The sequence below is a fragment of the Pyrus communis genome, chromosome 17 (genome assembly GCF_041283825.1).
Source record: "Pyrus communis isolate YQ-2024b chromosome 17, ASM4128382v1, whole genome shotgun sequence".
Taxonomy (NCBI): Eukaryota; Viridiplantae; Streptophyta; class Magnoliopsida; order Rosales; family Rosaceae; genus Pyrus; species Pyrus communis.
In genome coordinates this window covers 3,191,576-3,207,730 of record NC_142581.1, presented here as the reverse complement: position 1 = coordinate 3,207,730, position 16,155 = coordinate 3,191,576, and the positions used below count along the sequence as shown (strand labels likewise).

At 37.5% G+C, this 16,155-nt stretch overlaps 2 protein-coding genes and 1 pseudogene across 2 annotated transcripts; 2 read left to right on the top strand and 1 right to left on the bottom strand.

Moving 5' to 3' along the window:
• LOC148689256 (pentatricopeptide repeat-containing protein At5g15300-like) lies at positions 1-6,138 on the top strand (annotated as a pseudogene).
• A 405-nt stretch (positions 6,139-6,543) lies between these two features.
• LOC137749409 (casparian strip membrane protein 1-like) lies at positions 6,544-7,311 on the bottom strand. Its single transcript, XM_068489504.2, has 3 exons — positions 7,070-7,311; positions 6,853-6,976; positions 6,544-6,759 (listed from the first exon to the last, which is right to left on the bottom strand). Exons 1-3 carry the CDS (start codon positions 7,309-7,311, stop codon positions 6,544-6,546), a joined length of 582 nt encoding a protein of 193 aa, XP_068345605.2.
• A 5,134-nt stretch (positions 7,312-12,445) lies between these two features.
• Positions 12,446-13,030, top strand: LOC148689255 (uncharacterized). Its single transcript, XM_088689966.1, has one exon. The coding sequence runs from the start codon at positions 12,635-12,637 to the stop codon at positions 12,794-12,796; it is 162 nt and encodes a 53-aa protein (XP_088546092.1). The 5' UTR covers positions 12,446-12,634; the 3' UTR covers positions 12,797-13,030.
• The last annotated feature ends 3,125 nt before the right edge of the window (positions 13,031-16,155 follow it).

Genomic DNA, 16,155 nt, shown 5'->3' with positions numbered 1-16,155 from the left:
ATGATCCGAAGGAGACCAAACGACAGGAGCGCCAACCGCCACTAACGGTCAAGCCTATGGCTAAAATGCACCAACCTCCGAGCTCTCAAGCAAGTCTACGGCTCCATGGTGGTCAACGGCTTCAATTCGAACTATTCCGCCATACGAGAACTCATATTCTGCAGCGCCATGGAGATTTCAGGCACCATAAAGTATGCCATTCGATCATGGGTCTGAACCAGACACCTTCATGTGGAACACCATGATCAGAGGCTCAGCTCAGAGCCAAAACCCTTTAAATGCGGTTTTACTGTATACCCAGATGGAAAATCCTGCACTAAGCTTTCTTGGGTTAACATGGGAATGGGGATTCATGGGAAGGTTGTGAGGTTCAGCTTCGAGTCGAACACGTTGGCAAGCGCGCTTTTTGATGACTCGGCGAAGAGGGGGTTGTGCCGTGGTCACCCTTGACAGCAGGATATGCAAGAAGATGGAGAGTGCAAGGAAGCTCTTTGATGAGGTTCCGAAAGAGACGTGACTTGGAATGCAATGATTGCTGGTTATGTACTCTGCGCCTCAAATGAGCAGGCATTGCACATGTTTGACGAGATGAGAGAAATCTGGGAGAAAAGCCTGATGAAGTGACAATGTTTTTGAGTCTTTTTGTTAAGATTTATCTTTAGATTATTTATTTTTCAATAAAGTGGTTGCACATAGTTAGGAGACCTGTTTACCTAGTCTACAAGAAAATTCCTAAGTTGTAGGAGTCATGGTTAGGTTGTTAATCATGTTTATTTTTCATGCTGGAGTCGTGGTATGTAGTTCCACAAAATCTGCAAAGTGAACGTTATGTTGGTTGCAGCAGTAGACTCGTTTTTCTTATTTAAGTTGTAATTTCTCATTCAAAGTTGAATTAATGAAATTCAGAGCTTCTTAGCCATCTCTTTATCAGCAAGCTTAAGTTTACAGTTTCAAAAAGTTTAACCAACATTTGGCATCAGAGCCCCTACTAGGCATGTGTTGAGAATCTCACATAGAAGCAGCAGCTTTTGTCCTTGCAGTAGCAAGCATCCATGGCGTTTGACAAGCTAGCAGAGAATTTCGTTCAACCAGCGATTCCATGCTTCGACGGCCACTACGATCATTGGAGCATGTCGATGAAGAATTTCCTACGCTCCAAAGAGTATTGGGATCTTGTGGAAACGTGATATACTATACCCAAAGAAAGTACTATTATGGCTGCATAGCAACGGAAGCTTGAAGAACTGAAGTTGAAGGATTTGAAGATAAAGAATTACCTATTCTAATCAATTGATAGTGCGATTTTGGAGACTATTCTTCAGAAGGATACTTCCAAGCACATTTGGGACTCCATGAAGAAAAAGTACCAAGGGTCAGCAAGAGTGAAGCGTGCACAGCTTCAGGCCCTAAAACGAGACTTTGAGACTCTTCAAACAAAGAATGGAGAGTTTGTCATCGAGTATTTCGCAAGGACCATGGAGATTGCAAACAAAATATGAATCCATGGTGACAAGCTTGATGATGGCTCCATTGTAGATAAGATCCTGAGACCTATGGCTCCAAAGATTAACTATATCGTTTGCTATATTGAAGGGTCAAACGACACCGTGGAGATGTCGATTGATGAGCTCAGAAGCTCCTTGTTGGTCATGAGCAACAGCTGAACCGTGGCACCACAGAACTTGTTAACTTAGAAGAACAAGCTCTGAAAGCTTCTACCTTTTCTAAATCCTCAAGCTCAAGAGGAAGAGGCCAAGGTAGAGGTAAAGGAAGAAGTGGTCGAGGCAACCGAGATGGAGACAGATAACACCAAAGTTCTAAGAGATATGATGATCACTCTCAGAATAGAGGAAAATGACAAGTTGACAAGTCTGACATTGAGTGGTACAGGTGTGGAAATTATGGGCATTATCACAATGAATGCTACACGAAGTTGCCAAAAGACAAAGAGAAAGAAGAGAAGTCCAACTTTCTAAAAGAATGATGATGAGACACTTTTGATGGCTTTCCACGTCAAGGAAGAGATGGATTCATAAGTGTGGTATGTAGACACAGGTTGCAACATTCATATGAGTGGTTGTAAGTCATCATTTTCATTTCTGAATGAAAACTTTCAAATTACTGTGACCTATAAGGACTAAGAATAGGACTAAGAATGATTTTGTTGAAACAATTTCAAATGTGTTTTATGTGCCTAGTTTGAAAACAAATTTGTTAAGCGCTGGACAGTTACAAGAAAAAGGTTATATAATAACTCTTTAGAAAGATGCATATAAGATATATGATCCTGTAAGGGGTGCCATTACTGTGGTTCAAATGAGCCAAAACAGATTTTTTCCGCTGAAGATCAAGACTATCCAAACTTGTTTGAGGCTAAGAAAGACAATTCATCATAGCTGTGGCACTTTCGATATAGCCATTTGAATTCCAATGGCTTGAGGACACTGCATCAGTAGTAAATGGTGAATGGCCTTCCCATGATCACACCTCCATCTGAAGTCTGTGAAGAGTGTGTTGTAAGCAAACAACATCGTGATCAACTTCCCAAAGGAAAGGCTTGGAAAGCTCAAAACCTACTGGAGTTGGTGCATTAAGACATATGTGGTCCAATCAATCCAGTATCGAATGGTAAGAAGAATTTTTTTTACTTTTTATTGATGACTTCAATAGAAAGCCATAGGTGTATTTTTTACAGGAAAAATCAGAGGCTTTTAATGCATTTAAAAGCTTCAAGGCACTTGTTAAGAATGAAAGTGGAAGAATGATCAAAACCCTTCGAACTGATCATGGTGGTAAGTATTGCCCAAAAGAGTTTGAAGTTTTTTGTGATGAGCAAGGGATTCGAAGGCAACTCACTACTTCATATGCACCCCAGCAAAATGGTGTATCTGAGAGAAAAAAATCGAACCATTCTTAACATGGTCATAAACTTTTTAGTTAAGGGAGGAGTTCCTAAAAGTTTTTGGCCTGAAATAGTTTTATGGTCCATTCATGTTTTGAACAGGTGTCCCACTTTTTCTATTAAAAATATGACACCTGAGGAAGCTTGGAGTGGATAGAAACCCTCTATGGATCACTTTAAAGCGTTTGGGTGCATAGCATATGCACATATTCCAGACGAAGAAAGGAAGAAGCTCGACGACAAGGGTGCAAAGTGTGTCTTTCTTAAAGTTAGTGAACACTCCAAAGCCTACAAATTCTTCAACCCAACTACTGAGAAGGTGATTACCATCAGAGATATGATTTTTGATGAAGAAAAGACATGGGTTTGGTCTTGCAAAGACAAGCAGCAACATCAAATTCCAACTAACTTTGATGCAACAGACGATAGGATTGAGCAGTCTTTTAAGCCTGACGAAATCCCACTAGAAAATGCTCAGTCTGCAAATGCTCAACTACCTCAAGTTCAACGTCCAAGGAAGAGACCATCTTGGATGATTGATTATGGAAGTGGAGATAAACTCTCTGATAATGATACTACTGCATACTTTGCCTTGTTTGCAGATTATACTCCTCTCGCCTTTGAGGAAGCAATTGAGGACTCAAAAATGGAAAAAGGCAATGGATGCTGAAATTAAGTCAATTAAGAAAAATGATACATGGGAGATTACTAATTTGCCTAAAGGTCAGAAGACTATTGGTGTGAAGTGGGTTTTTAAAACCAAATTGAATGAGAAAGGTGAGGTGGACAAGCACAAGGCCCGTTTACTAGCAAAGGGATACAAGCAAGAATATGGTGTCGATTTCAAAGAAGTGTTTGCCCCATTTGCAAGGTAAGACACAATTCATTTGGTAATCTCTCTAGCTGTTTAAACTCCTGGCCTATTTTTCAATTAGATGTGAAATCTGCCTTTTTACATGGTGAATTGCAAGAACAAGTGTTTGTCGATCAACCTCGAGGCTATGTGCAGCAAGGTAAAGAGAAGAAGGTTCTAAGGTTGAAGAAGGCACTTTATGGGTTGAAACAAGCACCACGAGCTTGGTACAGCCGCGTAGATGCATATGTCAAACAATGCTTCCAAAAGTGTCCATATGAGCATACTTTGTACGTTAAGGTTGGTGATGAAGGTAAAATGCTCATTGTATGCCTTTATGTTGATGATCTAATTTATAATGGAAGTGGTGTTGATATGTATGATGATTTTAAGAAGTGTATGATGAAAGAGTTTGATATGAGTGACTTGGGACTGATGCACTACTTTCTTGGCATAGAAGTAGTACAATCAGCAATTGGTATTTTTATTTGCCAAAAAAAATATGTTCTGGAAGTATTGGAAAGGTTTCAAATGCTGAACTGCAACCCAATTGGAACTCCAGCAGAGGTAAGGATTAAAGTTGAGTAAAGATCCTGATGGGGAAAAAGTTGACAACACTTATTTCAAACAGATAGTTGGAAGTTTGATGTATCTAACTTCCACGAGGCCTGATATCATGCATTCTCTAAGCGTGATAAGTCGATATATAGAGAATCCCACTGAGATGCATCTCAGGGCAGCCAAAAGAGTCTTTCATTACCTGAAAGACACAACAGACTTTGAGATTCTTTATAAGAAAGGAAGAAAGTCAAGTTTCCATTGGTTTTACTGACAGTGATTACACAGGTGATATTGATGATCGTAAAAGCATTTCTGAAAATGTGTTTTTAATAACTTCAGGTGTAGTTTCATGGTCCTCGAAGAAGCAGCAAATTGTGACATTATCCACTACTGAAGCTGAGTTTGTGGCAGCTGCTTCATGTTCCTGCCAAGCTATTTGGTTGAGAAGAATGCTAGAAGTTCTTGGTAACCAGCAACAAGATTCAACAATTTATTGTGATAATGTTTCAGCAAATTTCCAAGAATCCAATTATGCATGGAAGAAGCAAACATATCGATGTTAGATACCATTTCTTGCATGATCTATGCAAAGATGGTGTGATTAAGTTGCAGTTCTGTAAGAATGAAGATCAAGCTGCTGATCTCATGACAAAACCTCTCAAACAATCAGTGTTCGAGAAGCTTAGAAGTATGCTTGGAGTTTGTTCAAGGGAAGGACTCGCACAGGAGTGAAGTGAAGATGAAGATCAATCCTAAACTGTTTTGTCTGTAGAAATCAGTTTAAGGGAGGGTGTTAAGATTTATCTTTAGATTATTTATTTTTCAATAAAGTGGTTGCATGTTGTTAGGAGACTTGTTTACCTAGTCTACAGGAGAATCCCTAAGTTGTAGGAGTAATAGTTAGGTTGTTAATCATGTTTATTTTTCATGTTGGAGTCGTGGAATGTAGTTCCACAAAATCTGCAAAGTGGACGTTATGTTGGTTGCAGCAGTAGACTTATTTTTCTTATTTAAGTTGTAATTTCTCATTCAAGTTGAATTAATGAAATTCATAGCTTCTTAGCCATCTCTTTGGCAGCTTAAGTTTACAGTTTCAAAAAGTTTAACCAACACTTTTGTCTGCGTGAAAGATATCAGAGATTTGGACGTAGGGCAATACATTCCGCTCTTCTGGAGATGGGTTCGGGAGATATGAGCATCATACTTGGAAATGCGCTTATAGATATATATATATTCTGGCGGATGAGGGACAAAATTGTGTCTTCATGGAATTCGGTGATGGGAGGGTTGGCATTTCATGGCCACACCAAGGAATCGGTTAATCTGTTTAAAGAGATGCGAAGGCTGAAATTCAGGCCTAACGAGATCATGTTGTTGGAGTTTTGGTTGCTTGCAGTCATGCCGGGAAAGTAGAAGAGGGGCGCAGATATTTCAATCTAATGAAGAATGTTTACAGAATCGTGCCAAACATAAAGCATTGCGGGTGCATGGTGGATTTGTTAGGGCGTGCCGGGCTATTAAATGAAGCATTTGAGTTCATAGAGAAAATGGAGATTGCTCCCAATGCCATTGTTTGGAGGAATCTGCTTGGGGCTTGTGGAGTTTATGGAAACCTTGAGCTGGGAAGGCATGCAAATAAGCGACTACTTGAAATGAGAAGGGATGAGACTGGGATTTCGTTCTATTATCTAACATATATGCTTCGCGAGGTGAGAGGCAAGGGGATGTAGAGGTGAAGAAGGAGCCTGGCTATAGCCTAATTGAAGCAGATAACAATGCTCTCGTGCATTTTTTGTCCGATTGCAAACCTAAGTCCTGTTAAAAACACCGTGGATTTAAGCCTCAGATTGTTGACCCAGTTCTCTGATGTCATTATAATGTGTAGTTCTAATAGAAAGTTTTGCTTCTTAAAGTTCTGATATGATTTGTAAATGAGTTTGAAACCTTCTTGGCTACCGGTCTTCGTTTGCATTCATTTTAGTTCGTTCTAAGAGCAACATTTTGTGTCCAAATAAAATGATAGACTGCATGCAATATAGCAGATTGAAATAGTTACACAAACCCGAATTCACAGTCGAATTGAGCAAGGAAAGAAAATGGAATACATTAACACAATATACATTTTGTATCAAATGGAAAAACAAACATCTTAGATGACACACGAGTCACGCAAATTCACTCTGTCACGTGAATCAACAAACTGACGCACGAAGCATGTGTTAAACGCTCAGCGCTTAGAGAGGGCCGCAGCTGACAGCAAGATTAAGAGCATGAACACAACAACTCCAACAAAAGATCCGATCAAAGAGCCAGAGATACGCTCACAGAAGGCGTTGAATTGTTGGCAAATAGTAAACCAATTCGCCTTGGCATTTCCCTCGTGTGCTAAGTACACAATAGCTGCTGCTGCAGAAGCACCTGCCATCAGAAGAGCAAGCATTGCCTGCACAGCGGTACAAAACTCACTTTCGTTAAGCGAACTTTAAGCGTAATGGATAGTACGATGTAAACTCGCAAAATCTTAATGAGGTATTACCGTGTCGAAGAAGATCAAGATAATCCTGCTCTTCTTAGCATTGCTTCGTATGATGTGGAAGACGGAAAGGGCTAGAGAAAACACCAGATAGGCGCACACAATGGAACTCGCAACCACGAAAAACCTGTTATTGTAAGAAGATTAAACTTCATTAGTTTATGCATTAGAAGGTCTACTATTTTATGAGCACAGAAAAGTTGGTGGTGAGGAAACATACGTGAATGTGGGAAGATCATCGTACTCAGCCCTGAACTGAAGGAACTGAGTGAAGAAAGGAAGCCTTTCCCGGGTGGTTCCCATGGCGATTGCGCTCACCAATGTCCCAAGAAACGCAACTATACGCAGAATGAAGTCGAGGATAGATGCTCCTCGATTCACCCCTGCGCTTGCAGTGGTTGAAGCTATCCCTTTGGAGTTGGACTCACCATGACCAAGCTCAATAGCTGCTCCTGCCTTCATGTTTCTCCAAATGTTTTTCGTGCTGGATTAAATTCGCGGTTTTTAATCGGTTTTGGAAACCCGAGTTGTGGAAGCTAATTGTTGTGCTTGGAACAGGAGTCGAAGGGGTGTTTATATGCATGCAGTAAACACATAAAGTCTCTCTCTACGTTTGCATCAGGACCTGAAAAGATTCATAAAAATTGAGAAATTTCAGGAAACTAATGAAAATGACTTGAAAACTTTAAGTTTTAACGATAATGACAAAATAAAGGGTAAAGTGAATAATATAAAAATTGATTTTTTAATATAAAAATGTGATTTTTCGTTATAGTGAACAGTACTAAAGCTCCCAAAAATTCTTCTTTGGGCGTACGGATCCATGAATTGTGAAGTGTATTACCTGCTCTCGTACTTGCTCTGATATACCAAATAAAAGAGGTCACCACACACTTCCAACTGCACCAACTTTGACCCCAATTTGGCAAAGTGAATCACGACCAAATTGGAAACATGTATATGATATAAGATTTTGAGACTTGACTTGCGGAAATTTCAGTGTGCTGGGAACACAGTTCAGTACACCTAATGTTATAATACAAGTGGTTGGATACTTGAATTTTTTTTTCAACCACTTGTATTACGATACTTGCTGTAGTGAACTGTGTTCTTGACACATAGAAAAAACTCTCCATACACCCATCATAAATTAAATTTAATCATTTTTTCGGAATTAAGAGTATTTACCTCTGTGTTCAAAGTCCTAATTTCAATTCTCTCTTCCTACTATCGCTTGTATAAAAACAATCCTGCTCTGCTAAGGCTCCATTTTGAGGACTTATGAGGACCTAATACATATTAGCCACAAAATTAGATTAGTTTAGATCCAAAAGCTTAAACTATTTGACAACTTAACAAAGTAAAACCAACTTGAAATTCATAAATCATTAAAAAAACATATTTTCTTGTTTTACATTATAAAGTTGTCAAATATTTTAAGCTTTTAGAACTAAATATTTATGTAATCTTGTGATACTTTTCATTTGGTCCTCAAATGTCCTCAAAAGAGGACCTTAGAAGAGCATGACTTTGTATATAAAAAAAAGGCAATAATAATAAATACTTTACTCCATTTTTACAACCATGATAAGATTTATCATCAAAGTTTCCCCACTCCATTAAACCTAATTATACAATCTTGGATGTTGGATCTAAACCTTTGAGTTTGACTCCTTTCCATTTAACAATTTTCCAAATTCCCCACCGTGTTCCACAACAATGTTATATATCTGGGTCGGTTTTTTCCCTCGAGTTGGTAAGCTTTTCTAGTTTATAATATCCTTGACCCCCCGAAAGCTGCGCCTGCATGCTGGAAAAACAAGCCAGCTCTCGCTTATCTTTCTACTCCATCCACACACTAGTGCTTGCTATGTTGTACGTACAACTGCATCTTGCCCTACTCACTACATACGCAGAATCAACAGCTTTTGAATTTCATTAAGAATTCGGGCTATCTCTTGATGTGCTGTATACCTGCGATTTTCCATTCATAATCATGAGAAGCACCCGAAGGTTAACCCAACAGGACTGAAGCCTAAATGTTCTGATTCTCGCATATATAGTTCCGCCCTTCTTGTTCCGAAACTGGTACATAGAGAACGCATAATCTTTTTCCCAGCCTGAACATCAGGTGCACACTTCGGCATAGAAACTCAACCAGATCATCAAAATCCTTCTCACAATAACCACAAGTAATGTCATAAAAGAACTGAGTTGCTAGGCCTGAGCTCAAAAGCCATAGCCTTCTTCACAAGATTTCTTGCTTCTTGTATCTTTCCATCCTTGCAAAGCAATCCAATGATTTTCTCAACTGTACGCACCTTCAAACCTCCCAAATCGACACCTAATTCCACCATAACCCAACTGTTGGATATATGTCAACAATCTGTGATATAATTATATAAGCTAATAAATAATAAATGCGAATAGGAAATTAACAGAGTATGAACAATGAAATAATATTGAACATAAATATTGAAGATCGAGGCTTGCGTACCGCAATGTCCTTGAAATAGAAATTTCATCCCTACTCAGTACTTGTAGTTTTACGGACGTATGCATCACCAAGATTCAACGATCAAGTCAGAATTCCAACACCGGAAAACTTGACTTCTGGCGAATTTCTATGTGGTTCTCTCAGTACGGATGTTTTGGATTATAGAAGAAGAATTGTATTTTCTGTGTTCTAAATGCCATGCAGATGGATGTATATATAGTGGGATTATGCCTGTTCGCAACAGGTATGAGAATGAGATGTGACTGTTGGGAGACATCTTTTCAGAAAGGTGTTGTGCTCTCTGTGTTTTTTTATTTCAAACTTCATCTGAAAAGATGTGTCTGTTCAAATAAAAAATAATTTAATTAAATTCAAAATTAATTAAAAAAATAATTAATTAAAGAATTTAATTTTCAGAGCCCAAGAGCCAAATTAATTATATATATTAATTATTAATTAATTATAAACTAATTAGTGCACCCCAAAACCCATCTTTTGATAATTAATTATATATATTAATTATTAATTAATTAGTACACCCCAAAGCCCAACCCCAAGGGTGAGCCTAATTTTATTCTCCAAAGCTTATCACTCCAATCACTTTTTATAAGGGACAAAGCCTTATAAAGTGAGGAAACCTTTTAGGAATAGCCAATGTGGGACAATGAAATTTCTACTCAAAATTTTCAACAATACCCCACATTTGAATGCAAATGTATGACTAGGCTGCCAAAAACTGAGAGAGAATAGACATGATATGTATCGGGTGAAGTGTCTTTTGGACTTGAACTTACCCTAGTGAAAACATATCGGGTTTACCTGGTGACGCAGTGGATGTGGAAGATCTTGAAGTGTTCACTGCAATAGTAAACCGAGACAATATGCTACACACATATCATATCTGCCACACGTCAATTCATACGGTTGTGTTCATTTTGGCCCTGAATATATCCCGGATTTTGTAGGAGTTTTAGAGAATTTAGCCATTTCATTTCTCATAAATGCGGCCCCATTTACTCCTATATAGGTGACATTAATTAAGAATAGTCTACCATATTCCTCTTGATAACAAGATATTAATGTCATTAAATGTATAAAACATAACCCCTTAAACTCAACAGACAACACACATTTTATCATAAGAATGGGTAAGTTGTGTGTTCAACGTTTGAATTAAACTCAACTAGTTTGCCTATTGAACCTAGACCATGGGATCTCCAATTAGCTAGGTTAGGTTTCCGCCTAGTTTGATTCATTGAATTGGCTTGAGACTCATTCTTCTCGATGTAAATAATATTTGCTCTCTTGGTAGGCCTTTTGTCAAAGGATCAGCTATATGTTCCTTTGACTTTACATAATCAATGGGTATTATTCCATTGGAGAGCAACTTCTTAAGAGTATTATGCCGACGCTTGATGTGTTGCGACTTTCCATTGTATACATGACTTTTGGCCATTGATTGTGCGGTCATACTGTCATAATGTATACATATAGCAGTTATAGGCTTTGGCCACACTGGAATATCCTCCAGAAAATGTTTGAGCCACTCGGCTTCGTCGCCAGCCAAGTCTAAAGCTATAAACTCGGACTCCATGGTGGAACTAGCTATACATTTCCGTTTAGAGGATTTCCAAGATATTGCTGCACCTCCTAAGGTAAAAACATATCCATTTGTCGACTTGGATTCCGTAGTGTCAGAAATCCAATTGGCATCACCGAAGCCTTCTACAACAGGTGGATACTTAGTGTAGTGTAATCCGTAGTTAAGTGTATTTTTCAAATACCTTAACACTCTTACTAAATCATCCCAATGCGCTTATGCCTGATTACTTGTATATCTACTAAGCCTACTTACTGCATAAGCTAAGTCGGGCCTAATTGAATTCATCAAGTACATTAGACTTCCAATTACTTAAGAATATTCAAGTTGAGATATGACATTGCCTTTATTTTTCTCCAACTTACATCCAGCATCAAAAGGAGTTGCAGCAAGTTTGCAGTCAACTTGACCAAACCTTCGTAATATTTTTTATGCATAATGGGATTGTGTAAGGACATACCCTTCACTATTTCTCTTAATTTGAATTCCTAAAATGACATTGGCTTGACCTAAGTCTTTCATTTCAAAATTCGAATTCAACATTTTCTTTTTTTTGTTTATTACATCTTTATCGTTTCCCATTATGAGCATACCATCCATATACAAGCAGACAATAAAGAAAGTTTTATCATTACTCTTAATGTAGACACATTTATCAGATTCATTTATTTTGAACCCATGTGTCAACAAAGTATGATCAAATATCTCGTGCCATTGTTTTGGTAATTAATTAATTTTATATATATTATTTATTAATTAATTAATTAATTAGTAAACCCTAAAGCCCAATCCCAAGGGTGAGCCCAATTTTAATCTCCAAAACCTATTACTCCCATCACTTTTTATAAGAGATAAAGTCTTATAAAGTGAGGAAACCTTTTGGGAATGACCAATGTGGGACAATAAATTTTTCTACTCAATTTCCAACACCAACAACCTTGAAAAAGCCAATTGCGGTTTCTTCATTTCCTTAATTAGGGACTAATTGCTGCCTCACTCTATCATACATCGAAACGGCCCCTTCTGATTCACCAGTAACAAACCCTTCAATCAAATCACTAAGAACATGAACACTCAATACAATTTCTTTGTTTTCCATTGTGGAAAGCAAGAATTCAACTTCTCTAAGCAACCCCTAACCCACTTGAAAATTCCCAACAAAGACTCAACCTTACTAGCTTCAAACCCAACTTTCCCACATCGTTGAGAGCTACTCTAGTAGGGCAGCTGTATCGACGTGTCCTTCGTGTAACTCTACCACGGTTCTCTTTTTAATTAATCTTTGATTTGAATAAATCATAGACGACTCAATAGACATCAATAAAGAGAAATGCAAAAAGAAAAAAAAAACAAAAGTGTGAAAATCACTATCCAAACCGAATATAACATTAAAAAATGGACTCAATTCTGAACAATATTGAAAAATGAGCTAAATTTTATATCATGTTTAAAAATTAGCCACCTGTGTGATTAGTTATCGATGATCCACCTAAGGGGTTGACTTGTGGAACTCTCAGAGAGCATCAAGGGGCAAGCATTGCCCTTGAGATGCAAAAACCGTAAGAGTTGACCTCAGTTGCTCTTAAACTCTAATCATCCACCAAAATCTTGAACTATATCAGCGTTGAAGTTCATCAAAAAGTGACTTCTCTCATTCCTCCCAAGTTATTAACAGAAAAGGTAAAAAAATGGATCCGAAGTCGAGTGCTTTTTTGATTGGAATAGTTGGTGCAGCAGTGACCTTGTCTGCTTATTCTCAGACTCTCGTCTCTCCAACTCAGTGCATCGGAGTTGGCCTCTTTGTTCTCATGTTTGGATTGCTGGTCAGGGAAGGTCTCATATCTCTTTAGCTAACCCCATCTATCGGTCTTAATTTCTTCCTTCGTTTCCCATTACGGTTTTGTAATTGATATGGTTCACACAAATTTTTCTTGGAGATTTGTATGATCTAGAGTTTGTTTCATAGTAGTTATTTGGATTGGGCTTTTGTTATATGTAATATGTATGTTTCTTTTTTCTATATGTCAATTATGATGCAAATCAAAGCTGCATAAGTGCAAATGGGAATACTTTTTTGAGAAAATAACTTGCTTCCAATTTATTTAAAGGAAATAATTTTCCTTTTGATTTAGGGAACTTTAACAAAAATATCTCGATACTATTCACTTGAACGAAAAACCATATTTTTACACTTAATATCAATTTTGATACTATTCACTTTACCCTTTATTTTATTCTTATCGTTAAAACTTAAAGTTTTCCATTCCTTTTTATTAGTTTTCCTTTTAATTTATTTAGCTCAAAACTATAGAAAGATACATTTAAGAGAGAACGAATGCAAAAAGGGCCCATAGATCTTCATATTTAGAGGCCAACATAGATTACATAACTATTGTATGGCATGAGACCATGGCGAAAATAATATATGTTCTTCTAAAAGAGAATTTTTTCCCCTTAAACAAGTCGTTATTTCAAGTTATTTATAAAAGAGCGATTTGAACTTTAATACAATGAGAGATTCGAACTTGAATATAACAAGAACGACACATTAAGACAACCAGCTTACATTTACTTGGTAATTAAGCCTACTTAAATAGTACAAGGTTAATTTGCCTAACCTACCTTGTTTTCGTACCGCTTTGATCAAATTATGCAACAGGTGGGTGTGAGCGGACCTTAGCACCATTTTTGTGAGGACTGATACATTAGTTTTCTCCCAAAAATCGCCATACCAAGGTTTGGTCGACGACTCCCAATGTAATAATCTCCTAATTATGAATCCCCAGTATTTCTCCAAATCATCGGTTGATTAAATACTTTGAATCAAATTTCTCCAATATTTCTCCAAAAGTGACCTTTTTTTCATAGATTATGCAAAAATATGGTAACACGTTCACGTTATGAGAAAAGTTAACCAATCCCAACTACCTCACATTCACCATTTATCATAAGCTACACACGACCTGTTTATATATACACGAAATTGCCCTAAAATAAATAAAGCATCAACTTAGCAGACAAGGACATTTCCTTCAAGTTGCAGTTATCTGTGATAATACCTAGTGAATGCAGAAAAAGAGAGGATAGTTGGACAGTAAAGCTCCATATACTATCCAACTTCTGTATCATGTAGAAAGTTTTAAAACATCGAACATAAGAAGCAGAAAGTTTCAAGTAAACTCACAGGAAATCGGATATATGCAAGCTGGCGACTTCCATCAGCAAAGTTTGGGAAAGATTAGATGAAAGAATGATGTTTTCCCTTACCTAATACAAGCGATATTCTACCGAAATTCAATCAAATTTATGATGGAGATATGCGAACTTGAGTGCATAAGGAAAGCGTATATACTCTAGTTAATGTGACTATGCCCAAATATCTAAATAAAAAAAATAATGCTAAATACATAAAGAAATAAACGAGATTTCCATAAAAATAGATAAACTAACCCTTCAAATTTGAGGTCACGCTCTCATGACTACAACTACCATCACTTCATGCATATACGGTGGTCCAGATCAGGGTTGTTATCGTCATCGTATCAATCTAGCATGAGAAAAGGAGGCAAAAATGTAGCCAGAGATGACTTGCCGATCATCTCGTTGTCACAAGATCATGTATCTTTCTGTATCATGTATATATGCATGAGATGATATCAACATACATGATACATCCCATAAATATGCAATGTATATATAGATATATATATATATACACACACATATATGTATACAAGATTAGGGTTGATACATAATATTGTAACTGAACATTGCTGCCGGCAAGTCATCCTTGGCTGCACTGCATACCTCATTCCCACATGCAAGACTTTAAGATGAAAAATACCATATACCTAGAATTATATGAAGTTTTACAACACAAATGAAGAGTATATGTTTGGCAGCAAAGCGAAAGAGGGGCCGACTTTCCCACAAGTCAACCAATCAAAGTAGATTTAACTGCAAGAAACTCAAAAAACAGAGGCAGGAATTTAGGGTTTTTTCCCCAAAGGAGAAAGACAACATTCCCAAGCAGAAAACGGAAACAAAACCCCTCTACTTATTTCAACAAGAAAACAAGCAAATTTCCCAAACAAGGAAGCTGTTAGAAACAGGTAGAGAAGAAGAAGCCGATTGGACTACAAAGTCCGATTGGCAGTGTTTGGACGAATAAGATATGAGCCAAGCATAAATATAGAGCAAACCCTAGAATCTACTGCCTACTAGACACTGTCTAGTAGTTGGCTAGCTGCACGTATTAAGAAATTGGACAAAGTGCTTTTCTCTGTATCCAAACAGTCCCAAGTATTAATGGTGTCAGCTGTTGCACAAGCAGAGCAACCCTAGAACTGTCCGATCCGGGTCCTTTTTCTAAGAAACTAGGGATCCCGCAATCGTATTCGTTTATGGTATATCGTGTTGTCAGAAATCATTTAAATTTTAAAATTCAAATATAAATAGTACCTAACGAAAATTGATCGCACGATGCATAATAAACGGACATGATTACAGAATCCCTAAGATCCTTAGGAAAGTCCAATAGGATCTGAGCAAGAAAATGAGTAATTTAGAGAGTTCTTAAGGGAGACGGATTGTCTGTCTTTTCATTTTCATACTCTCCCCATCTCTTTTGTTTATGTGGTCACAGTTAAAATATTGACATGAATTAACTGTAACTACACATTACAAAAAGGCATGAAAAAAGTACGAAACACATCACTTTGGATGTGACTTTTGCATGGGTGCATAAACCAAAGAGATATTGAAGCCTTAAAGATCCATACCCATCACCCTTAAAGTTTGCAATCTCTGACCGCTTTTTCTCACAACACCATTTAAGTCATGGCATTACTTCTAGGGATTTGATTTGCTTTCAGATTAATTGGTATGGCTCTCTTCAGAACGTGTACTATTGGTTAGGAATCGGTTAGGTGAGGTGCGTTAATTTACTGGATTTGGGTAAGGCCACATCCCAACCTAAGTTTTAGGGTTGGGGTTCCATTTTGACCAAGTCGAGAAATACTTATCTACCCCTAACCAGGACGGATCTATTAGAGCACTTCCAGTGTAAGAGCCCTTCCCCTTGGCTATTCACTATTTAATCCACCTCATGAACAGTAATTACCATTAATAAACAGTAATCACCTTTTGTATCTCCACCGTTGAACTTGAATAGCCCCGGTAATTGGTAGTAAAATATTAGTATTTTATT